The sequence below is a fragment of the Diprion similis genome, chromosome 12 (assembly GCF_021155765.1).
Source record: "Diprion similis isolate iyDipSimi1 chromosome 12, iyDipSimi1.1, whole genome shotgun sequence".
NCBI classification, from domain to species: domain Eukaryota; kingdom Metazoa; phylum Arthropoda; class Insecta; order Hymenoptera; family Diprionidae; genus Diprion; species Diprion similis.
Genome location: NC_060116.1, coordinates 14,987,772 through 15,013,522, shown reverse-complemented (window position 1 = coordinate 15,013,522; position 25,751 = coordinate 14,987,772). Strand labels below are relative to the sequence as shown.

Genomic DNA, 25,751 nt, shown 5'->3' with positions numbered 1-25,751 from the left:
CGCATGACTCTCGTCGTCCCCCTTTTCCTCCTCCTCCTCCTCTTTTTCTGACTCTTTTTCTCTCGCTATCCGTAGTTCGGACGCATCGTGAAACCAACAACACACCGTTGGTTGTAGGTGTACCCAGTACTCATGCCGATACACGTGATGGAATGGATCGGTTCGTGGATTCCGACGGAAATCGGACGTCGAACACACTGTCGGATGTGATTTGCATTCATTAACTGCAGCACAAGCGGAGCTGATTGACAATCCGTACGTCATTGTGACGTCACCCTGCAAGCCCCCCGCACCCCTCGACCAATCGTAATCAATTACGATAACGATTGATTGTTACAGCGCTCGCGGAATTCCTCCATCCTAGGGAATATCGCTCCGTGGAATGATCGCGTTATGCCAGCAGGTTGTTGCCATGTAAAAATCGGATGTATAAAATTCTAGAAAAATATAGGACGATCAACTCGATGACGGGACGTCAAAGAGACTATGTGATCTGATAAGTTACACCTACAAGAGGATCGGGATAAACGCTAGGACCAATTCCGGAGGTAAAGTTGGTCATACAGGAGCCTGAATATCAGAAGGGATGTCAGCAAGACTGCGAGTACCGGGTCCATTAATCGTGCAACGTGTAGAACAAAAGAGAGTTGAAATGGCGTCGAACGTAGAGGTACGAAGCGTTTCGTCTCGTCGGTTCTAGGGTTGGTTGTTTACCGGGCACTTAACTAGACCTCGAAAAGCAGGCAGGGAATTGCGGTGCGATGCACGCCTGGATGAACACGTCACAATCGACCGTGGCCGTCTCAATCAACGAGCAGGCATTGATATCCATCGGTCCCCGCGCATATCGCGGGGCTTTGTGAGGGATGTAATAAAAAGAAAAGAAGGAAACAAAAAAGAAGAAGAAAAAAAAAAAAAAAAAAAAACACACGATAAAAAGAAAAATCGGGGGTGGAATTTCCCACTCGAGACGCAGTCCGCGACGAGGACGATCACAAGCCGTCGTCCGCATGAACAACAGTAGGTACCATGGCAAAACACAACAGCTTGTCGCAACTATATTGCACCGCTGGCAATAGCAATCAATGTTGAGTGTGTCTACTAAATGAAGGGCACTAGCGGATCCGGGGTTGTGGCGTAAGGACACGCGACCACCCCTGCATACGCCGCTGCTGTTACGTACGTCGTCCTTCCCGCCACCACCACCGCCGCGGGGGCATTTTCGAGATTAATTCGTGTATCGCTTACCACCCCTTGACTGCCCACCTCCTACGTTCTCAAGGCTGACTAATTGAGTGGATGGACAGCTAGGACTGAATTCGATCGGCCTCGATTGTCCCGCTGCATCGGGACGGTGGACGGCCATGATGAGCACCGCTGGTCTCAAGATGTCCTCCTGAAGACTATCTCGGCTATTCTCCCTCGGGAAAAGGATCTCCTTCCCTGTTACCACCCCCAGCTACAACCACCCTATCTCGGCCGCTCCATGGCCCGGCTATTCAAAGATACCCATACCTACACAGCTCTGCTTTTGCTTCGGTGCAGACACACCGGGAAACGCGGTTTCGACGAACGGGTCTAAGTGGGTGTGCGATAGATCATTATTGTTATTATTATACCGCTCGTGATGAACATGATATTGCTAGTCCGTCAAGTACTGCGGAACCAGTGGCAGAGGAGTGAATTTTTTTTAATATAAATGAGCTCGGATCATCTCCATGATCGAAGAAAAGCGGAATATCTTGAAAATGAACGTAAATGAAAGTGATAGTTACTCACCGATCGATTATCACTGGATCACTCGGTGTTTCATTTCGGTTTCCACAGCTCTTTTTGTCACAGCACCGACTGTAATGAGAGAAGGAAAAAAAACTCGTTAGTTGAAGAATGATTTTCTTGTCAGATTACACTGTTGCGTTTAAACGTCACTCTCATCCCGGCCAGGTGATTATTCTCGACTAATCGAAGGCTGCGAGCATACGCGAAGACTTGCTTCTCGAATCGGACTTTTAAGGATCGAGTTAAACGAGTGACGGATGTGCAATGCGTATTGAAATGCGGATAAGCGCTGCATCGGCACTTCATTAGCGGTGCATAGGAACTCGGGATTCGAGCAGCATGTGGAGGGAAGTAGATCCGAAAAATAGCGAGTTCCCAGGGGATTCGGAAGGGTATCCCCCGCGCGTTCTACCCGCCGACATCAAGTCCCACGGGCCAGTGACTCAGCCACCCCCGCGCAGCGCACGGCTCGTTACGTTTATGGTTTACTGCTGCAAGGGTGGCTTGGCTGGCTGACTGGTTGGCTAGCTGGTCGACGGTACGACGCGCCACCCCCTCAGGAGGGTGTGGAATTATTTCGAATGGCGTTGGGGAGTGACGCGTAACGCAACCGCGTATCTCCGAAAAGCGCGGGGGCGCGTAATTCGCGGCTTCGACTCACCTGCACATCACTTCGTGGGTCAGCAGCACCCTGCACATCTCCGGATTCTTGTCTTGTCCCTCGTACATGATGGCCTGAAAGAAAAAAAGAAATGAGAACGTCTTACGAGTCCTGCTTTCATGAGAGATGGATAGGCAGATGGATTGATTGAGTTTATTTCATCGTAGCGATATTGTCATAAGAGAGAGACACGGATATTCAAAAATAAAACAGATAGATAAAAAAAGAGAAGTTAATATTTACACACAAAAGATAAGAGAGAGAGAGAGAGAGAGAGTATTTCTTTTGTTTATTAACCATAACGTCACCTATGAACAAATTCATAAAGCATAATAATACTTGATCAGTTAATAATTTTGAACACAATCGACACTACTCAAAACCAATTTTTCCTTAGACTGAGGATACAATTATTCACGAAATCACACAGAGAGCAACTGATTGCCTAAATAAGAAATATTATCCATATATAAAGAATTAATAATAATTAATAAAGTATACGGTAGTAGTATTAAGATGGTGATACTATTTTGGTCTTTTTTTCTATCGTTAGTGAGAGAAAAAGAGAGAGAGAGAAAGATGGGAATATTGGAGAATGCCTTCTGGATATTCCGGGGGTGCCAAACTGTTCTTTTGGCAATTACTGCGACGCTGTTTCCCGGAAGGACGCGAGCGCCTGGAGAGCGACGCAGGACCCCTACCGGAGGCAGGACCTGCACTCGGCTAAGCCGGGGGCGTTACACGCAAATCCGTTAAGCCTACTCCACGATCTTCTGATTGATTTTTATTTAATGACAACATACTTTGCTGCCCCGTATATTCATGTATTTATGTATAGAGGGCTTCGGCACCGGATTAGCCTCCCCCGGAATAATGACGTTGGAAGGGGGTTACAAGACCCGAGCTTTTGATGTTTACAAGATAGTGCTTACCGCTCGAATATACCCCGAAAGCTTTTTTAATTCTCTCTTTTTTTTTTCTGTATCTAAAAAATTCTTCGACGGATAGCCAGAGAGAATCGAATGGTTAAAAGCATCCTCTAAAATCCCTTCCACCCCCTGCACCTCGGCGTTTAGGCAAACTGTATAATAACGAAAATTTCCGTATAGATGTTTCCGGCGTGATAAAATGTAAATAGTTTGAAATACAATATCCCAGGGAGTTTGTGCGCGAATGGCGCGCGGCTACGGGAATTGCTGGGGCGAACTGCGCCGGGGTGGTGATAACGATATCAAACACACACCGCGAAAACCGGGGATTTAACTTTGCCCCGGGATTTTGCGAAAACCAGTGTCAAATATTTATGCGGCTGATATAACGAAATTGCAACTCAAACGTACAGGAGGCGGGGTGGGGCGGGGGGGGGGGGGGTAGGCCTCCCTCCTCCTCTTTCTCCGCGCAGGTTAAATCAGGGATCCTCTCGGGAGGAAAGGATGGGGAAAGAGGAGGCGAGCCGAATCGAGGAAAGGCGAGGCGAGGCTCTCGTGCGGAGAGATACTTACACCAACCTGCAAGAAGAATTAGACGTACCTATACACTAATAGGAAAAAGTCATGCGAGCCTATTTGTTATTTGAATAATTAAAACTAACCACGACGACGATGCGTATAACCTGTTATGCCCGTTATATTTTACGCTCTAGGTGGACCCTCGGCGTAAATAAATAAATAAAAGTTGAAATGAAAAAGTGGACGATCTATGATGTGCCGTGATCAATTACCGTTCATCCACGATCCGGGGTGTTTCGATGGGGAGAAAATTCATGGAATTGTGAAAAAAGGAAAAAAAAAAAAAAAAAAGTCTAGGTGTGGACAGGGACGAAGTTTAAACAAAACTAATTTCTCAGACGACAAGGCGGATCCGGTGTGTAATATCGGGAACTAGTTCACTGCAGGCGAATTGTATTGTGCGACGACGGTGTATAATACTCGCTGTGCAAACATCGGTCGCGTGTCGATGCCGTGTTACCGAGCTCTTTCGATCTCTCGTGGCTCAGCGTTTGTTCTACTCGTTGTGTGCTTAACCGGTGATTAGCCTTGCCAAGGTATGAAAAAACGCGCCCGCCTTTCGACACCTTAAAAACGGCCGATAACTTCACAGGTTCTTCAACCCCTCGATCTTCATCAGGGTCCAGAGGCACGGGCACGCGATCTTCGACTGGGCCCCGGGGACCCGGAAATGAAACGGGGTGGTCCCCAGGTGTGATCGTCGCCCGGACGATGTCTGGTGTTTGCGATACGGAGACAGCTCCACCGGCGCGGAAGAACCCGCGACGTTGACTACATGCCGTCGTCTTTCTGGGGGTGCGACCAGTCAGCAACGTCCCCGTGGGGCTTACTTCCACTTCCGGCAAGTCCCAAAAGGATTTCTTACGCTTTGCCCCCCGTATAATTCCCACGGGAATTACCAACGAAGGACTAATAGCCATAGATCCGATCACGGTTTTCCTCTAGTATCTCACCACTTGCTGCTGGACGCTTTACTCCTTGCCAAATTTTTTTACGAAGGACAAAATTATTCTGTCACAAAAAATCCCGAAGGTTAAAAAAAGTTCCGTCGTCATTCTCACCAAGTATATCAATTCTTATTGTTTTAATTCTAACTCTTAAGGAGTCAAAGATTTTTTCCAAATTCATTTGGTAGATACGTACCGATAACCGATAAGTTGTTGGTAAGAAGTTTTGCGAAAATGAGAAAGTAGTTATTTGTGTTAAATGTAGAGAAAAAAAATTTGTACTTTTATGAAGGTAAAATTGAGTTTAAGAAACTTTTCTTTTTGAAAAATGAATTTGAAACCTGAAATATGAATTGATAAAAATAACACAACGTTGATTATGACACAAAATTATTAAAACAACATACTACATATTGAATAAATTCAACCACCATTTATCAGCGTATATAACAGAGTCGATTCCCTTCAACATTCCTTGGTTAAAGGGTCTACAGTGAACGTTGAAGCCAAGGCGGGGCTGATTGAAGTAAAATAATTCAAGCAGCCGGTAAAATCTCCTTCGAAAATCGAACCCGTCAAGTATCTGGAGGGGTTGTGAAATTTCGGAGCAAACTTCTATCTCGATAAAATTAAGAAGAAAGGCCAACAGACTACGCAATGCCAATATACACGGCGAGAAGAGGGTAGAACACGACAAGCGTGGATCTGTACATTTACACACACCAACGCACACCCGGAAAGACGCGCGCACAATGAAGCGGAGGAATAAAAGAGCCTCAGATAAATGCGGAGATAGGCATTCAAATGCGGCGTAATGATTTCTATCGCGAATCGATTCGGCTATCCCCTGGGAATCACTCCTATCGGTGGACCAGCCCCTGCATACTTGTCCCTGTAGAACACGCGTCGAGCTAACATCGACTACAATCCTCCCTCTCCCTTCAGCATTGGCGCCGGTTTGGGGTCGCTCTTTTCTTATCTATCCAAGGATTAACTTATCTCGAGCTTATTATTTCCTTAATCTATAGTTAAATACTCATATTTTAGCATTAGTCTTGCATATGGGGCGCGACGCCCCGGGCCTAAAACGACACATACGCGATCTGATGAGCCACCATAGGGTCTGACTAACCTCTGTCGGCCCACGCCGAGGGAGGCGGGGGTTTCTGAAGATGGAATTTTCAATCGGCGCGAAGAAAGCTGCGAATTTGCTTTACCGGAACTTCAAGAAGCGACGAGCTCTTCGTTCCGAGCTTCTCAATTTCGCGAAATAGTTTTGTCACATGCCCGAGTTAAATGTGAATTGAAATTTAAAATTATTAGCACAGTTTTAGAGAGAAAAATAATAATAAATAAAAAATTTGCATTCAAGTTGAATGATATATTAATGTAATAATCAACCCCGCCGATTTTTTTACGATTATGAAAAGTTTATTACCACATAAATAACTTCGAGCTCGGGTGGATGATATTATTATTATTAATGTTATTATATTCAACCGCAGAGCAGAGATGCAGCAGGGATTTTTCAATGCGTGACAAAAATTAAAATCACCGATTAACCTCGAGTATTATAGGTGCGGGTATACGTAATTGTTGTTGTTACTTTACACTGCGATACTTTGTTCGATAAAGGCTGTAAATTTTTCGCCGGGGAGATAAAAGCTTACACGTGTGTCCTTGCGCGAAACCGCTTGTTTTTGTAATTAAGGACTTTATCCCCATATCCGAACGCTGCGAGAAATGTAAAACTTTAAATATTCCATACGTGAGTGTAAAATGAGAAATGTCAATTTTTGAAACAATTAAAATACCCTCCTTTCAGGACGTTTTTAAATTATAATTAATAAAAAATTGATCAAATCCGTTGCCTCAATGAATATTCCAAGGAATTGTGCCTTAAGCTTTGAATCAAGTAAATAAATACGTTAAATTCTACAGGACGCTTCTAATTAAAATAAATTTTTTTTTTATCACGGAATATCATACGGAAATTTGTACGCTAGTCAATTGAAATCCATTTTTGCAAGTATTGCTATGGTGGAAATACTAAGGACATAAAATTTGACTACGGGATGAAAGATTTACGCAGAAACGGAGCTGAAATGGTTTACTGTAATAAAACTCGCCATTGTCTTTATTCGAGCTGGTAGCAGCAGCAGTTGCAAGTCGTGTAAGACTTTCCAGTCGTACTATATACGTACATCTGTATCTACAGAGTCCCGAACGGGAGGCAGAGCAGAGTAACACTGTTACAAATTCTGGTACAATTTCGTGTTGCTCATTCATTTAGAATAACAACGTTACTTCGTCCCCCTCCATCTCGCCGCTCCCTCCACGCATCTAGACTATAAATGTTTTGCCCCCCCTCTCTGAAGTAATTAGCATTTAGCATTTTTAATTTCGGAAAAAGAAGTGAACGAAAAAAGTAGTAGATACGAGAAAGTAGATAGAGGAGAGAAGAAAAGAAAAAGTGTCTTTCAACATATTACAATTCGCTAACGATGTGTGAGGATAAAATTTTAACTGGATGTCTGCGTGTCTCCTTTTGTAATTTTTTTGAATTTCAATTCCATGTTTTTCGTCTTCTTTGAATTTTAATATTCAAAGTGGTCTCTTAATTTTATCTACTTTTTCGATCGTTGAGAATTTATTTATAGATCGAACGGCGAAACGGGATCGGGAAAATCGGATACTATGTAACCGTGCAAAAACTCATTATTCTTGCGGTTGATAAACGGAGGGATCGAGAAATCCTGCACTCAATTATTACAGATTTACAACCGGCATTCTAATTCAACACTGCGTATCCAGAGCGGCTTGGCCTTCCAAATGCGGAAAATTTCCGCCGATGGTAGGTATAACCGAGTTCGTTACTGCCTCGCCGACACAGGTGCCTACCTATACTATACGTTGTATGTGCCCACGAACGACAAGATAAATCGCTGTCCGTCCCGAGCCGCGGAGAGGACGATTTTTGAGGGAATAAATCCCGCGAGGTAAACTGGATCCGCAATTGCCGCTCCTTGTTGCTCTTCGCGAGAGTTTTAGAAAAGTGTCAGAAGGCTCGCCGAACTCCCGTTTCACAAACGAGAAGCCCGTTTTGTTAGTGAAAGAAACTTGAAATTTTTTTTCAAATTTAGGAAGAAGAAGAAGGTTTTAGCCGATTAAATAATCTTATCTCAGGTATGAATTGCACGGATATGAGTGAATATTTTATACAGACTCGAATCTACGGTGAATGAAAGAGAGCTAAAGGATACAGGAGAGGAACATCTCGGCGGGAGACACTCTGACGTTAGTTTTAGCTGATTAAATTACTAAGCCGTGGCAGTAGTGCGCGGGCATAAAACGCTTTTCAATTCGCGAATCCATCCCATTTATTAGTCAGGCCGGGGGTAGAAGGACGGTGCAGAAATCGGGTACCGCGAATTTTATTGCACATGTAGATCACTCTGCAGGATGACAGGTTTTCAAAAATTCTATGCGACATATAACGATTGATTTTATTGTTTCCTCCGCAGGATTCCACCGGCCAAAAACTGCGGAACATCCTGTCGGCGTCTTTCGAAAAAAACTGCGATTCAGGGGGAAAATAAGGTGACTTTTGTCTTGAGAGAAACGAGAGTCGGAGGCTGAGGTGCGAACGATTTACGCCGGGGCTTCGTGGCTTTGAGAATCCAGGAGATATCCTGCCACCACCACCACCACCACCACCACCGACACCGCCCTTCACCCGTAAACCTCTTATCCGTTGCTCTAATCTGCCGGCTTTATTTGTGTTTGCTCGGAAGGTTATGATCCTCCTTCGCTCCTATCTACTCCCCAGGATCTATCCGCACAGACCGGGCCGACGGCAGGATACCCGGTTCGGTTGACGCCACGTGGCTCCGATAACAATACGTCGCGACGCAGTGCGGCATATAGTCTTGCGGAAATCGCAGCGGTCAAAACGTTGAAGAGAAAAGTATTTCTTCCGATTTTACTCCGCGTTGATTCAATCGATAAAAATTAGTTGATAAAATAAAGATGTAATAAATTTTTACCATGAGAAACTAGAGGAAAAATTTCAGAGCTCGTAATTTTATTTAATTCTTCTCTTTTTATTCCCTTCGTTTTATTTTTCTTAGACCGATCCGTTGAGCAGGGATTTAGATCCAATTTAATAGCTGAATTGATTTTTCAGCCTGATTTTTTTTTTTTTTTTTTTGTAATGATATTTCATGCGACTAGTTAAAATTCATGATCGTCGCTCACCTGCTTGGTGACGGAGTCGATCAACCTGACGAAGATGTCTTGTTCTTGCCTCACGCCTGAAACATAAATTATTGATATATTATTCTGCGATACTTTCAGTGCGTCAACGAAACTAATAATTCATATTGACGTGCAAACACACACAGGACTTTGACTGATTTGCATGGGAAATCGGTTTCTATGATCAAAAATGTTTTTCTGTTCGTCTATCTGTGCAACAAAAATATTGGAATTAAGGTTTTGCACAAAATTGTGACCAAACTTATACGCTTATTGGAATCAACGATGAGAGTTCAGAAACCTACTCATCTATTACCTATTTCGTCGGATTTTCATTAAAATCCGATAATTCTTTGTTCTCGGTAAGGAAAATTGAAGGTAACACCATCGGACAACGAGAACATACCTAATCAAGCCCCGTAATGTAAGGTAAATGCAGTGCCTAGTCTTGGCACAAGGAAAAAGCGCTTTCAAATCCCCAGAATTTCAGGATGGTTGAAATGAGCGTTTGGCAAAAAAAGTTTCCCATTAAAAACCGTTTACGACCGACTGCAGACTGTGGCAGCACGCCTCTCTCGGGACTTACGCGTGCCCCATATCCCGGATCGTTTTTCACCATGTGGTCATTCGAGAGGTCCCCTGTATAGCTCGAGACGTACCTTCGCACACCGATCGCATGAAATTATGCGTCCTCTTTCTCTCGGTGCATCAGAAAATCGTTTTTTTTTCCTCACTTTGTCTTCGTTGAAGAAGAATTCGGCAATTCCTGTCCAAAAACTTTTAAGACATGGTTGAAAACTGACCTATGAGTAGGTGAAATAGTCTCAACCGTTGAAAAAGGTCCTGAGAGAATTTCACAGATATTTTCATTGTTTATCCTGATAACATAAATTGAGACAACCCGCTGTTAGTGAGGTTGAACGTGTTTTTATCGGAATAAAAACTATGGCCTGTGCTCACGAGTCCCGATTCGACCCTAGCTTAAGCTGAAAATCCGCGGACCACGTAGCACGGACTTGTAATAAGCCGCGACGGGTTCTCGAGGTAATTTGTGAGCTAGTTTGGGGCCAGATATAATAATCCACGGCTACATAATGCTGCTTGGTCTGGTTCTACGGGTGTACATCTAGTTGCCTGTACGGGCTCTCGCTTCGGGCTTCTCTAGCCCAAGTGTGGTTGGCTCAAACCTGCAGAGAGATGAACTCCCTACAACCGCTGGCTAACATCCTGTCCTATCCTGCGAGCACACCGGCGCACAACTGGATGCTGTCCAGAGGGTGTGGACTACGGGTCACCAGTCTTATGTCGGGATTACAGAGGGTTTAACGGACACCACGGTATTTTCCAAGCTTCGAGTACAGTCGGGCTGAATTGAAATTACTCACCCGAAGTCGGTACAACGTGAGGAAGAATGAGAATCCGGGTGCGCAAAAATCCGAGCGTTTTATGCCGGAGCCTGTTTTCTGGTGTCAGCGGTGGGATGCGCAAAGTCTTTGCGAAACTACGACGTGCTGTGAGACGTAGTTACGCTGTAACTCCCGAAATTTTCTGTTGCCGACGTGATTCCCGGTTTACAAGCGGCATATACGAGATCCGGGAGTCCCGCTCCCCGAAAAAACCGTCGTAACCCTTAAGCGCCTGATCCCTTTCCCTCCAGCCAGCTGTCGTTCCTGTAGATGCAGTTCCAACCCGTAAACCAGGACTGATTTTGAAGTTCCGAAGTTCTTCCAGAAATATTTTAACCCGTTAAGCAAATCGTAGGTGAGAGTGTAAAAACTGCGATTGTTCGTACCAAAATACGCTCTGATACTAGTCTAGACTCATGGATGACGCGGGCGTAAATTGGTTGTGAAGATAAGCGCGGAATAGGTATTCGTTTCACGGAATAGTGCGAGGCGGAAAGTCCCGAGGATACAATTGTCTCTCCCTGGCGCAGTTTCCGGAGGGAGGAGGACCCGAGATAGTTGAAAAGAGTGTGACTAGTGCCTGAATACACCGCTCTTACACTCGCACTTGCTCACAAGTTTGTCCTTCGCGGTTGGTGTTTAAGCAACAGTTTCCCACTTCGGTACGTTTACTCTGCACTCCTCTACTGTTCTATGGATATCCGATTCTCTCGCGCACCAAGTTCTCAGTGTCTAATCGAAGCCACTTTTAACCCTAGGAAGCTATATTCCAGAATCACGATCCAATCGTTCGAGCCACTTGAATCAATGAATGAACTGGATCCGAAGATCAAATCCAGATTTTTGACATTGTCGGTCAGCAACGTAAACGATCGTTAATATATTTTCTCATGGTTTCACGCAGGTTGAGAATTCAAAAAATTGATTGAACAATTGTATACAAGATCCTCGAAATGCGGTATATATTTATCTTAATCAGCCTGAATAATGCAAGATCGTAAAATTGAAGTCAGTCGATATGTAAATTGATTTTTGATGATCTAGGTCAGTGGATCGTTTTTTATATTCGATCCTTGATTTTTTTTTCCCACCGTCACCTTGCGTCTCATTCATTCCCGTAGATCGGATCGCCTCTGAGAAGACAAATTGGCGGTGGGTTGAGAAGCGTCAGGTGTCCGAGTCCGTCATCGCGTCACCATCGCGGCAGGCGAGCAATAAATCGATAATTAAATAATAAATAAGGAGCGAGTGTGGATCAGCGGTGCTGCGAGGATCGAGCGAAGCCGGCGGGCGACCCCCGAGGCTCTCCATATCGGGGCATGGTTTTTGCCCTCGGAGAGGCCCCGGAGAGTCAGTCGACCGACGAGACGAGCGAGGTGGGCATCGGAGGAGAGCGAGAGAGAAAAAAAAGCACGGAGAGAAAGAGAAACAGAAGGAGTTGGGGATAAAAAAGGAGGAGAAAGATGAGGCACCAGCGATCGAACAGGAGTGCAACCGATTAAGGATCGAGGCGATCGGCGTACACGATCGGCCTACAGGGTGCGGTCGGTCAAGTTTTTCCCAAAGTATCACTTTTGAACGCAGTCCCAACTCCCGGCGGCGCATTACGGGCCCAGTTATGCTAAACTTTTGACAGGTGATTAACTAATAGGGATCGTACCGCGAGGCGATCACGCGAGAGTCCCGGATCCCGATCCCGAAGGACTCGGACAAGGAGAGCCGCGGCTATCGGGGTCCGAGAGTCCTGCACCGCAGGACGTTACAGATCACCTTCGCGTTTCTATCTTTGCAACACAGTCAGTTGTTTCTTGTTCGCACTGTTGGTAACACGTTTTAGTTGCCATAGATGGAGGGGCTGCCCCTCGACCCCCCCCCCCCCCCCCCCCCCCCCTTGGCAAAAATCTCGCATTAATTGATCGAAACTCGGTATAAAACCAACCTGGACCCGAGGAACTCGAGGTTGCTGAGTATGGAGTGCACAAGATTAGCTCTACCTGTGTTTCAGCGTTCAATGAAAATGGAGACTCGAGCCAATAGCGAGTAATTTTCAGAGCACCAAGACATGACGAGCCACATGCGTGAAAACAATTCTACCATCTTGACAGGAGTTCGGGAAATCGATCGAGCATTACTGTCATCATTCTTACTGGCAGCTGGCGCCAATCGGGACGTTTTTGATGCTCAAACGTGAGGATTTTTTGGCCCTTCATCGGCTGCAGGCATTCCGTTCCAAAATGCGAGCTATTCTGCTGCACGGACGTCACAAGTACCTTTTTGTGTCGTCCAGCCGCAACACCCTTCTCTGATGCAGGGTGACGTAAAATATGTCTCTGTTGCGGCTGGTTCTGTCCGTCGGAATGACTGACTGACTGACTGACTAACTGACTGACTGACCGAGTCGTTGAAAGTTGGAGAGCGCGAGAGCTTTTTAGAGCCTATAAGATACATAGATATGCGACCGATCGTCCGGTGTCCGTGCGGAATGTTGATGGCCCGTCTTGATCTGTGCGTCAACACTCCATGATAGCTCCTAACTTCTTCGTTCGAGATCAGGTGACCACCGTAGGTGACGATGTATTAATTTGTACGGTCCGATCGATCGATCGTCCGATAAGTGATCGAGATAATTGAATAAAAAACGAATCAAACGACATCTTGGAAATTCAGATCTACGAGACGCAGAAGTAAGAGAAATATGGAAATTTTGATGAACTGTCAAAATTGGAAGTCTATCTCGTATTTGTATAAAGGATCTATGATACCGTTCCGATGTACCTGATCGTTCACAATCGATCAGCACAATAACCAGTCAAGAACCAGAAAAACAGCATAAAAATATGGTTTTCCTTACCATTAGCGTAGAGCAGCTGAAGTCGGTACTGGATCCCATTATTCGTCTTCTGCCCCTCGGTTTCCTGTAACAAAAAGATGATAATAATTCATCAGGAAGACAATGAATGGCTGGAGTGCAGTATCATAAAAACCCGAGCACATTGTCCGTGATATCGAAGGCCTGCCACTGCACGCATAAACCGTGCCGTTGTAGGAAGGTTTTACGAAGATAGTGAAGAAGCGTGCGGTTTAAAGTAGATCAAGATGATTACTTCGCCAGGAAGGGGGGGGGGGGGGGGAGGTGGAGGGTGCAGGCCCCGCCTCGAAGCACTGACTGCACTTAATTAAATGCATTTTGACGTATGTATGGGACATCGTAGGTGTACTACACCCGCCTAACGTCACTCGCTAATTATTAATTCCTTGATGAACGCGTATATAAGAGCTTCTGGCTGCAGCATAGTTACGTTATAGTCATAGACATAGGCAGAGTATGCGGTCATACATATCCTCGCGTGGCGTGCGATGCATAATTATCCCCTATGCGCTGGCTCCTGACGAGTCACGCGTGCATTGTGCCATATGCTGTCTTCCAGAGCGGACAGTCCTTAATGCATTTTCAACAACCCTGAACGCGCCGCTGCATGTGCATCAGTAAGAAAACTACATGTAGAGAGGGTGAGTTTTCACAAAAATCTTATGCTATGCGATGTGTGGCAAGAAGTATTTTCCGAATCGCACTTCCAGCTCTGCGAGGTGAATCGTAAACGGCGTACACGACGTCAATTCCATTCCAAGAGATGCACGGACCGGACGAAAATATGTAAATAGGGGATGATAGCTCGCGACGCCGACACCCGGCTCATACCTACTCGCACTCCCAGCGCCGTCCAGCTTGGGGGTTGATGTATGCCCTCGGTGCATGACCCTAATTAATAGGAGACCACGCGATGCAACTGTCTACTACCCGTGAATTATACAGGCCAACTGCGAGCGCACGTGCATACCTACGAGCTTGCTGCTCGACACCAATGCGCTTCGCCGTTGTTAAACGCGAGCGCACTGACTCCTGTAATTAGTTAAGTAGGCTCGAGAGTCTCGGGGGTTGATTCACACGTTGATGCGAGTCGAGAGCTCGTTAAGATATCCCGACAATGCCCTTACTCGGACATTTTTCGAAGTGAACAATCCTCCCCTTTTACACCCGGCCCGATTGATGTGTAGAAAAGCGCCAAAGATAGAACAGACTCTCGACTACACTTCGGGTCCTTATTGCTCCTCTGAGGGTGATTCTCCGAAGATGCGTGTACGCGGCTTACGCTCGAAGATGTCTTATATTTAAACTCCGGATCCCTGCACGTCTCGTCGACGTTGAAGTCGTCGGTGAAGTGCAAACTCGTAAAACGTCTTTGACTGGGGAAGCAGTGCAATTCCTGACATTTAAAAGACCGAATTTGTTAGTTTTTTAGTCTGTCACAAAAAATTTGATCAGAAGTGAATTTTCATTCACCCGCTAGATTCCGGATGAGAAAATATATCAGAGTTTGACTGAGATCTAAAGTGAAAGGAATGCCTCGAGTTGCACCGAGTAAGGAAGACGAAGATGATTCTGGCGCGTCGGACATGGTGTCCTATATACAAATGGAAAGGGCAGGTGTCGGAGGGGACGATTGGCGATGGCTATCAATGGACAATAACCGGCATGCACGCGTGTCGATTACGAGTATCGAACGCGCAGGTTGCGGCTTGATTTTACCAAGCCGGTACATCAATAATACCAGCAGCGTGTACAAAAGCCTTGTATTGCAGGGATGAAAGGCGGATATTTATTAGTCAGCTTGTGATCACGAGTGGCTAGCTTGTCGTTACGACATTTTACGAAGGGCACTCGACCGCCTGACTCCACCACCGAGTTCCCCTCCGTCTCTCTCATTGGTCACGCAACTTAATAGCACCCGATAGATCAACGATGAGCCGTGCTGATCAAAGATTACACCTGGTGTATGGAAGTCATTCGTTATTCACAAATGCTCAAATACGGAAAGTCAATAAACACAGGTGGTAGGTACACAAGGCTTCGCGGTGGTCGGGTTGCGAGCAATGAAAGTTGCGGTAAATTTATACGCGGTAAAGAAAACCTCGGTACATCGTCTGGATGGGAAATTTTTTTTTACCAAATACTAAACAAGCCTCGAGCAATTTTCTCAGTGATTATCGTATAATATAGAATTCGAGATAATTTCAGGGTGGCTTTCCAAAAAAATGTTGATTTGCTTTCAACAGTATGTGTATAAAAAAAAAAAATTTTAAACGACTTCCATGACCCCGAAACGGTGCCGAGTATTTAACTAATTTAAAATTGCACGTCAGTCGTCTTTACTGCGAGTCATAAATACTTGGTGCATTATTCTTCTGAAAATCACACGGCCATAAGCATTGATATTATTTATGCTGCGTCATGGCGAAGAGTCCTGCACATTGCAAAAGTTTTCTTCGCGTTCTGGGCGTTTTGTCTTATCTACGGTGGTTAATGAACGCCATGGTTGCTGGCCACGTCAACGGACGTATTGTATTCCACTATCCTTGTCTTCCGTTTTCTATACCCATCGTGTACCCACGACAGAATTGCAGCAACGGATCTTAGACAGAATCGGTATAATTAATGTCAGCTTACCTGATCCTTCTCGACGAATCCGATGAAGGCCGTCCTCTCAATCTCGATTGGCTGTCCCGCCCGATCGTAGAGCGCGATAACGAAGTGAAAAAAATTACTCTTCCTGAGGTTGCTCGGTGGCTGCTTTTCGAAGTGGGCTCTGCCGACGCCAACCCTGAAACAAGACGCAGAGATGCCAGGTCAGATATCGTCACTGAGAACTTCTTTCCTTCTATGAAAACGAGTGAAAAGCGATCAAGAACGTTTTCTTTCTCGTATACAGACCAAGACACTCTGCAGAAACGGATCCAAAGACTCCATCGGTAGGGAAGAACGATGGAAGTATAAAGGAAAGACAAACGAGCACGGATGGCGCAGTGCGCAGGTGGCCTCAACGCCTTAAAATCCCATTAAGGTCTCATGTGCCGAGATTAGGCCGCCGGACTCTAGTACCATCTTTGAGTAATGGCACGGAAAGACCCCTTCGCTACGCGATATAATAGCCAAAGCGACTGTACTATCGGCCACGGGATTCGGCATCGTGACAATGGTGCCAGGGTCCCAACTTTGCCCCGGATTGCGCGTAATCCTTATATACAGTATGGCCAGCTAAAATCCGCGGTGTAACTCGATCGTTCTTTCGCTTTAAAATTTAGAACTCTTGGTAAAATTCTTTATTTGAATTAAAAAATCAGGTTTAAGAAATTTAACGAGTTGAAATCGTCAAGAGCCGGAAGAGTCGACACGTGGCGTTGTTTTCGAAACGTATAACTGCTCGACGTGCCTTAACTAAACCCGAATGTTTAGATGGTTGTACGTACACAGCCGAAGAGCCACGCTGGCTCTGGATTATTAATCGAGTGCGGCGTTAAACGCGTGTTCACCCTCTTTACGCAATCAGTCAGTCACTTCAACCCCATCATCGCTCATCCGTCCAGCTGCGGGTAGTCGAGCCAGTTCAACGATTTGTAAATCAGAATTTCAATGTACCAGACATCGAGTCGTCGGTTCAGATCCCGAGATCACAATTTAGCCGATATATTTCATTATTTTTGTACTAATTATTTGGCGCGTGGTGAAGGGAAGTGCCCCCGCCTTTTTTTATCACCTTTCATTAAATAATTCCGTACACCTGCACACTGATCATCGAGTGTAATCTACGTACCTCCAAACGCATTACGCAGAGTGTGAACGTCGCAATTACGTATAGGCATGATTAATTGGCAGTGTGAAGTTATTTCACCCAGAGGACTTTACTAATGAAATGGACGCGTTGGACGGATATCATTTTCGTTATGCCATAATTTAAATAGGCTGGGTGTATGTGAAGAGTGAGCGCGGATAGCCGTACTGTTATACTGTAAAACATGCTTTTGTTCCGCGGCGTAAATTATGCCTATTAAAACGACAAATTTGAGAAAATAATTTTACTTCCAGGTGCGACGTTCCCATGCCGGGTATTTTAAGCTCAAGGTAAAAAAAAAGGATCACCTAAAGTTCCGCGTTGTAGAAGTTAAGATGACAATTACCTGCGGATATCCATACCTGGATGGCATCAAGGGGTTCAGAATATTTTGACAGGTTGAAAAATTGTTCTCACAAATCCCGTGTTTCGAGGGATGTTCCTCGTATTTCTATGGTTAGGCGAGTATACACGAACAAATTTTTGCCTCTTCCCTTTTTCTTTGTAATTGTATTTCTCGAAAACTTAGAAACCCGGCTTCAAGTTTCAATATATATAATGTATAACTATATGTGTGCGATACACGTGCGAATGGACGTTGAGTGATGGGCTGTCCCTCGTGATTTTGGGAATTTGCGGTGAGCTCGGCCATGTGGCACGCCCCTTTTCCACAACGCGTGGAATTCCGGGTGAAGAAGGTAAGGCGCGGTTTCAAAAGTGGAAAAAGCGCTGGTGATATGATAGCCATTTTTCATTTTCACCCTCCAATCGCAAATTTTAAAGCCTGTAAATCGTTGCGATCAAATTCGCAAGACTACCGTGTGATTTCGGTGGGGTTTTTACTCGGTAAGAGATTAGTGCAAACGGAATAACAAAGTCAGCGAGAAGAGTAAACGTTGGGGTGCCAAATTCTGGAATTGCCTGCAGGATCCCCAGTGCCTGCGAGAATCTCGCAAAGAGCGCGAATCCTGTAGACTATAAGCGGAGTAGATTCGTGTTGGCAAAGTGTTAAATATTCAACCGGATAGCTTAATTGCGGGAAAAAGGTGACAAGAGCCCGTTCACCCTGGTCTAAAATGCTTTACGCGCCTCTCTCTCATCTCTCCACCCCTGGGAAGGCGCAACACCCGCTTCTGTGGAGGAAGAACCCGCGGGAATGAGAAATTATTCCCAAATCGCGGTGCTCACCTCGTATTAACAGGCTGGAAATCGTTTTAGCAATTGTTGCTTTGATTTTGTTTTAGTTTTCTCAGCATTCTGAGAAAATCAGCTATTTTTTTCCACGCGAAAGTTCGTCAACAAGAAATCAATTATTTTTTATTTATTTGTTATATTCAGTCATATGATAAGAATTTATCTAAAAATTATCATTTTCCTAAGCAACGAAAAACTCTGAAAATATAAACGTAAAACCTACGATTTTACTTCACGTTAGCTAAATTTATTCAGATCACTTTTCTCCACAAAATTACTGTAAAGCATTCTATATCAATGTAATATTGTAAAATTAAATAATCAAAGATACCAAGATGATAAAAAAAAGTGTTTCAGTGATTTGACAGAAGCTTTACTCTTCCGGATGAATCAATCCGTCGTTGATAAAAGTCGAACGATTCTACGTGATTTTTATTTGACCGTAATTTTGAAAAATAATTATTTAACTATCACTCAACGATCCCTTGGTAGAGTTAATAAAACGGCATCGAAGTTTGACCAACCAGCCTCCTTAATATGAATAGACACGGCGTCCGGAAATGAATAGCCGGAGTTTTGCAGTAGATTTGTGAAATAAATGACGGGACCGGAGGTCCGTTTGTCACGTCCGGTCCGCCGGTGTATTATCGGCATGGTGATCCAGGGTGGGCCTTTAGGGGGTGTCAGGCTGGGGCGGGGGATACGAGGAGGGGTGATGTACGGCCCGTGTCGATAATTATCGGTGGCTGATTAACCGGCGGCCGGTTCGCGCTCCATAACTCTCGATGTCCGATTATTTTGCCCCGTTTGCCATGCACCAATTCCTACCACCATATGTATGTACGCCGGGTTGTCACTGCGCACCTGCACTAAACTCATGTGCGTAGGATTCATACATGTACTGATTTCCGAAGAAATAGTTTACAAGTTCGCATCGTGCGTAGAATAATTAAATATGCACCTACTACTTACATTAAATCGATTTTAAACCTTCATGACTTATCGATTTTAACGCTGTTATATTTTAGTCTGTTTGGTAAGATGGTATTAATAGGGGCTGGACCACTCAAAAAAGAAAAAGAAAAAATACCGTGTGTTGTGAGAAAATTCTCAAGCTGGAAATCCGTATAGAGAAATTGATCTAAGCATGTTTCTGCGAGTCAAGTATTAGAATATCTAGTTTGTAACGTTAATCATTGCAGAAGAAAACGTTATTTTTTAAATGCACTATGTTTCGATTTCAGTTACGAGTTTTTAGACCCATATTCATACATTTCGAAAATGATGAACCACGGACTTTAATTTCATTTTATTGAATCAATATAATATTATACTAATTGCCAGTGCTCCTAAAAATTTTGTCTAAATTATCGCTTGACGCTAGCTACATTCAAATATTCTAATTAAAAAAACTTAACCTCTGCAAAATGAATTTGAATAATCTCGAAAAAAATTAAAAAAAGAAAATCGATTTCAAATCGAGTACAACAAAAGTTGAAACAACCGCAAAATTCAGGATCTAAATTTCACTTCTTTTCACCATCTAAACACCGATTGTTTGACCCTCATGACACAATTGAATCAAAGTAGTTGGCATTATTTCAGAGTAGAATGTACAGTGACCCATACCTATACGTACAACCACGCATTTACTTGGCAAGTATCTATAAGGTAGAGTATCAGTACAGTTTGTACATACATCCGTGCACATAGAAAAGCAGGTAGTTGGCATTATAGCGAGTGAAAGGGAGACAGAGAGAGAGAGAGAGAGAGAGAAAGAGAATTGGTGGACATAGAGGCAATTTAGCAGCATGTCGGAATAATTATAATCGGCCACAGGATGGCACGGGGGTCAGGAATGGCGGCGGGGCGGGGGGGGGGGGGGGGGGGGGGGCACTGTCAATTCTCGCCAATATCCCTCTATTAAATGGCTGTTTTTCGCGTCATTTCATACCGTCTGTATATCGCCGTACTCATCGCCCCCTCTCAGCCCCCCCTGTCACCCCTGGCCGTTATGGTTATAGACGTGTCGAGCGCGTTATCGAGTGCCTATCGCTGTTGTTTGCCGTCAGCCTCATCCAGTCTTTTTTTTTTTCTTTTTTACATACGTATTATTGTATACCTATGTATGCTCTGGTATTTACAGGTAAACGTATACATGTATAGACCGTTTCGAAAATGACGGTCAATTCAAAAGCCCGAGCTTTGAAGGGAAAGCTACGAGGAAATTATAATTAGTTTGCAAAAAAAAAAAAAAAAAAAAAAAATCATACTGTAAAAGTTAATTAAAAATTCACGGTAACGCCGATTTATGATTCTATGTGCAAAGAGAGTTGACTAGTTTCTCAGAATAACCCATATATGTATACAAAGGGCAAAGCTAATTCGAGGGTATTAGACTCACACAGTATCAAAAGCGGTACAAAGAGGAGGGAATGTGTCATGGCGGTGGGAAGGGGAAGGGGGAAGGGCAGTGGTACTAATTACGAGGTTGATTCACGCCTGTCCCGAAATTCGCGATAATTTAGCCGGATTGCGTACGTTATGTAGGTTGTGTCCTTTGGCTCGAGGCGTTTCTGACAGTATCCTACGATTCCCGAATCGTTATACCCACACCAGGATGTAATCTAACTTTGAGTCCATCACGATCTGGCTGAAAATTATATTCGCGGTTTGTATGTCCAATAATTTTTTTAAATTTTTAAAAAAAATTTTTTATCCCTACATTATTAGAAAATCCACTTTAAACCTATAGGTTAAAAAAAAAATAATTAATTGCATCAACAATTTAATTTTTACTCCTCGGCACATTCCGAGCAAAGTTTTCAATCATTATTCAAAGATAGAAGCGAACAATTTTCTGCTTCAGGTGGCGAAAGAAAAATCGAAGAACAGTATAAACGCGTAATTTCGATCTCCCGGTAATCGTCGCCGCACGTGATCCGCTACGCGGAGAGCTAATTCCTAGTCTGTGCGGATGATCACAATTTGCGGTGTGATAAAATATGTAGGTGCGGTGGCTGCACAACGCTCAGAGCCCGTATAAGCCATTCGTATAAATTTGTTATAGCTAGTAATATTCGGATACAGTTGGAGATATCCGAAATACCGGGTTATACACTCGGTTGCTGCAGCGTTCCGGAGCGGATTTTAGTGGGTAAGGTAAGCGAGTAAAATTGTAGCGGGTATCGCGTATTATACACCCGTCCAGGGGAACACCTATGCACACTTTGAGAATAACAATAAATACATGGCAAAACGCCCCCCCCCCCTCCCGCCCTCCCCACACTTGCTGCTGTGCAGGCATGGAAGCTCGGAATTCCGCAGTTATTATACGACTCGGTTCTACGAATGCAACGGAGTCTGTTTACGGGCTGCAACCACGACACGATTAATAATGCCCGACGAGATAATGAGCAATTCGTTACACATCTGGCTGTGAATCTCTGCGCGTAATTTCTATACTTTATCGTCAGATACAATTCTGATATATTCTTATCGCGACCAAGTAATAAATGTTCTTCTTTTAGCTGATCAAATTGAGACAAAAACGATCGCTTTTATTTTGGACGGTTTTAAATCTAATCATTTTTCTTTTTTTTTACGAACGAATGTTTTCTTTCAAAAATCTGTTAGGTACGATGTTTTCAGTATTCATAGGAGAATGACGATGAGCCTGAAATTGTTTTTTTTTTTTTTTTTTTTTTTTTTTTATACTTTTACAGCCGTTTTTTGGTCGTGTAGGCTTACGTATGGTTTTTTTCCCCGCGAAAAACGTTTGTGTATCTAACCGCAGTAGAGGGAATCCGTTGGCACAAGGTGAAAACGCGGGCCTGTAAAAGGCGGTAAAATTCTCAATTACATTAACTTGATTTCGCTACGTGGGTCGTGACACGCTGAGAAGAGGAGGGTTAGTTAAGGGAACCGCTATTGGATTAGAGGTCCGACCCCCAGCGAAAAGCTTCGGTATACCTTCGCCACCGTCGTCGGGGGCCTTGGCACCTTTGACCCGGCAGCATCGTCGCGGCAAACCGTCGGTTTACACGTCGTACAAATCCGTTACCGAATTAAGTTGCCGCGTTCTTCCGACATTTTCCCCGCTGGATGTGCGTGCGAGCTGCGTTTATCAAGTTTCAATGAATCCCGTAGACGTCAATGAGTATAGCTGGAGTCCGATTCCGATTGAAAAAGAATCGCGGAATTTACGACGAGCGAAAACTGACCGACCCTCTGCGTCTTCCGCGGGTTCGTCGAGGGCCGGAACACCCGCTTTGCGGAGGAAAGAGGCAGCCTCGGGGCGTGTTACGGGTGGGTACGTAAGAGGATTACCGTCTCTTAATTCGGTTTAAAGAGGATTACCGGCATGTTTCATTTCCCTGCGATCATTACTCCCTTGGCTCTCCGTTTAGCCTCGTGCACCAAATTTGTCACAAAAGTTGTAACGGCACTCGAATATCGTTTTTGGACTTCTCTTTTCTTCTCCGCATATTCCCGTGACTCTTATACTAAAGCATGTATCGCTAAAGAAAAGTTCATCCGCAGTAGTCGAGCCCAGGCGTCGTCCGACGGAAGCCAGTAGTCAGACTCAGGATAGGCCTAGGCCCTCAAAATCAGTCCACCGTTTCCATCACGCGACAAAATAACCGCCGCTTGAGGTGAGGAACATTAGAGATTCTTCTCTTGGCACGAGGAAATAATATTCCGATATATCATGCGGTGGAAAGTGGAAATCTAATTTCTTCAAGAACTTTGGAGGGCATAAAATGCCTGTCTTCTCATGCACTTGACTTTATAAAGGATTCAGGAGGATTGTAATATACATTCTCCGATAGCTCATGTTCTTTGTTACTAGTCATGTTACAGGTACTCTCTTTATAATGACTCGCAAATTGTGATTTTCATCCGCTGCTCAGTTTGCGACTATTTGAATTGTTCCTCAGTGTTTTCAGCGATAGAACAAACCAGATTACAACGAAAAAATTCATTCGAATCATTGCTAACTACGTCACCGATAGTATTGCAGTAGATTTGAAGGCTTACTTTCGTATACAATAACGTCATCGCTAGTGAAATCCACGGAATTAAACATTGTTGATCACAGTTCAAGATCGCGAGCTTGAGGATCCATCATGGAATTTATAACACTCAGGTACCACGCGGTACAAAGATGTCAGGCCATAAAGGCGACGTTTCAATATCATATAGAACAGCACAAACCAGCTATGCTCTAGTGCACGTCTGGTCCAAATTGAACACCTCAAGTAACGATTAATTCTCTCTGATCATTAGATTTTCGCGAGTATAAAATTGAGGAAAGTATGAATCGACTTACGTTCCATTGTCGGCGATGGAAGGCTGCGTCCAAGCTCTGGGCACCGGTTCCTCCTTGAGGGTCTGCCTCATGTCCTGAAGGGGAAAGGCTATCGGTGCCCTGGGGTGATGATGGGGCGGAGGTGGCGGCGGGGCGACGCTCGCCCCGTACAACTTCCGTCCCCAATGCCCCTCGAGTTCGACGGGACTTCCGCCGCCAGTCGTGGCTCCCGCACCGCCGCCGACGCCAAGACCGAGCCATGGCGACCCGCCAGCACCCACGATAGTGGAGCTGGGCAGGAGTCCGGACCACTCGTCGGACCGCGTGGTGATGCCGTGCGTTATCTCCTGAGGCAACAATTCGCCGCCGCTCAGCTTCTCGTCTCGCTGGACCTCGACTACTGGCTACCGAAAATAACGAAGGAGTCGCGCTCACTGCACATCCGTCGAATATGATGTGTCTTTGGACCCAACAAGCTCTGGGCACCTTGACCTCGAACGCACTACGGTACCCTGTTCACTCTAATCTGCATCTGTCCAATCGCCGCGACACTTTCTCCACGTGCTTCTCGGACCGCGGAGGAAATCACAAACGTCACAATTGTATCACTTGTTATACGTCTTTCCGGTGAAAACGTCGCACTGGTAGAAGAAACCTCGAGCCCTCTCTTCGGGTCCCACGCGTCTTGCGGTTCTCCTTCTTGTTCTTCTTCTTGCTGACGTCGTCGTCGTCGTCGTCGTCGTCGTCGTTGTTGTTGTTGTTTTTGTTTTTAGAGCCCCGGTGTCTCGCGAGAGGACGTCTCGCGTGGCCTCGTCTCGTTCTAGCCGGAGGTCCCTAGCCGCGCGTTGCTTCCAGTTACGACGCCGCTTGTCGAATGTGTCAGGGAGCCGGCGAGCGGCGTGCTCCTGACTCCCTCAGGGTTTGTCGGGAGGCCGGGGGCGGATCCGAGCGGCACCACGTCCCTCCGAGTGCTGACCGGACGCCGGCCCGAATTGCCACCCCCGACGCCCGTTGGCTGGCCAACCGTTTCCTAGGGAATCCGCCAATCCCGCTTCGACCACGTGACCGAGGCACCGCCTCGAACCGGATGGCGGGGACGGTGGCGCTCTGGTGGTAGACTTACGAGGCTGTCATTACGGCGGATGCCGTCGTACCGTTGGGGCTTGTCGTCGATGTTCATCCCTTAGATACCCCGCGCTTTACCGATATCATGTGGCCTTTCCCGCTGGTTCATCATTCCAGTCAAAGTCAACCGAGGCCTTGATCTCTGTGAAAATCATTCGCACAGTTGATGATTTAGAATTCGATATTTCATTTTAATTATATGCAGAAATCAGTTCACGAGATAATCAATCACTGAGAACATATTTTCTATCTGAAATTCATGGATGACAGGAAATAGATTTTTTGCACTAGCTTACTATTTTAGTGATCGATATCATAATTGAACGAATTTTTGTATAACGAGAAAATGTGTAAACCAGAATTCTGACAAAACTATATTTCATTATATCACAAAGTTTTTGGATATTTTTTGTAAGAAAAAATAACCGAATGAAGATAAAAAAAATATATATAAAAATGAGTCGGTGAAAGTTAGTATAGAATTATTGCAGTACCGAATATAAACATCTTACAACTGCAAAAATTGAAGCATGTGAAGGAATCGAATGAACAAAGGTTAATACAGACACATATTTTCCTATTGTAAAATTAAAGTTTCACTAGTCATAGCCATAAATTTTTTTCTAAATGTATTATGAACTAGGAAAAAGGCGAGATAAGTTGAGGCAGCGGTTTGACTCCGAGGTTTCCTCTACTTTTTACTGCTATAACAGATCGAGTAATTATTTCAAAACTCTGTATAGATCACTCATCACTGGTGTTAAATTTTATAATACCGAATCAAACATTTCGGAAAGTTTGTACAACTATTGGTATAATAATTTGTAACAAACAGAATTCACATTTTTGATGGATCGGTTATAAACCTGCAAATATTATTTTTGCGAAGACTCCT

The 25,751-nt window shown here is 44.7% G+C and overlaps 1 protein-coding gene across 1 annotated transcript in view; it reads right to left on the bottom strand.

The window, feature by feature from the left end:
* Window positions 1-1,650: 1,650 nt before the first annotated feature.
* Window positions 1,651-25,751, bottom strand: part of LOC124413672 (transcription factor collier-like) — a 40,302-nt gene continuing 16,201 nt past the window's right edge. The window contains exons 2-8 of the mRNA XM_046894393.1: window positions 23,753-24,394; window positions 16,065-16,218; window positions 13,410-13,473; window positions 9,153-9,208; window positions 2,441-2,514; window positions 1,780-1,848; window positions 1,651-1,657 (exon numbers count right to left, since the gene is read on the bottom strand). Coding sequence (XP_046750349.1) covers window positions 1,651-1,657; window positions 1,780-1,848; window positions 2,441-2,514; window positions 9,153-9,208; window positions 13,410-13,473; window positions 16,065-16,218; window positions 23,753-23,823 — 495 coding nt within the window. The 5' untranslated portion in view covers window positions 23,824-24,394. The remainder of the gene's footprint in view (window positions 1,658-1,779; window positions 1,849-2,440; window positions 2,515-9,152; window positions 9,209-13,409; window positions 13,474-16,064; window positions 16,219-23,752; window positions 24,395-25,751) is intronic.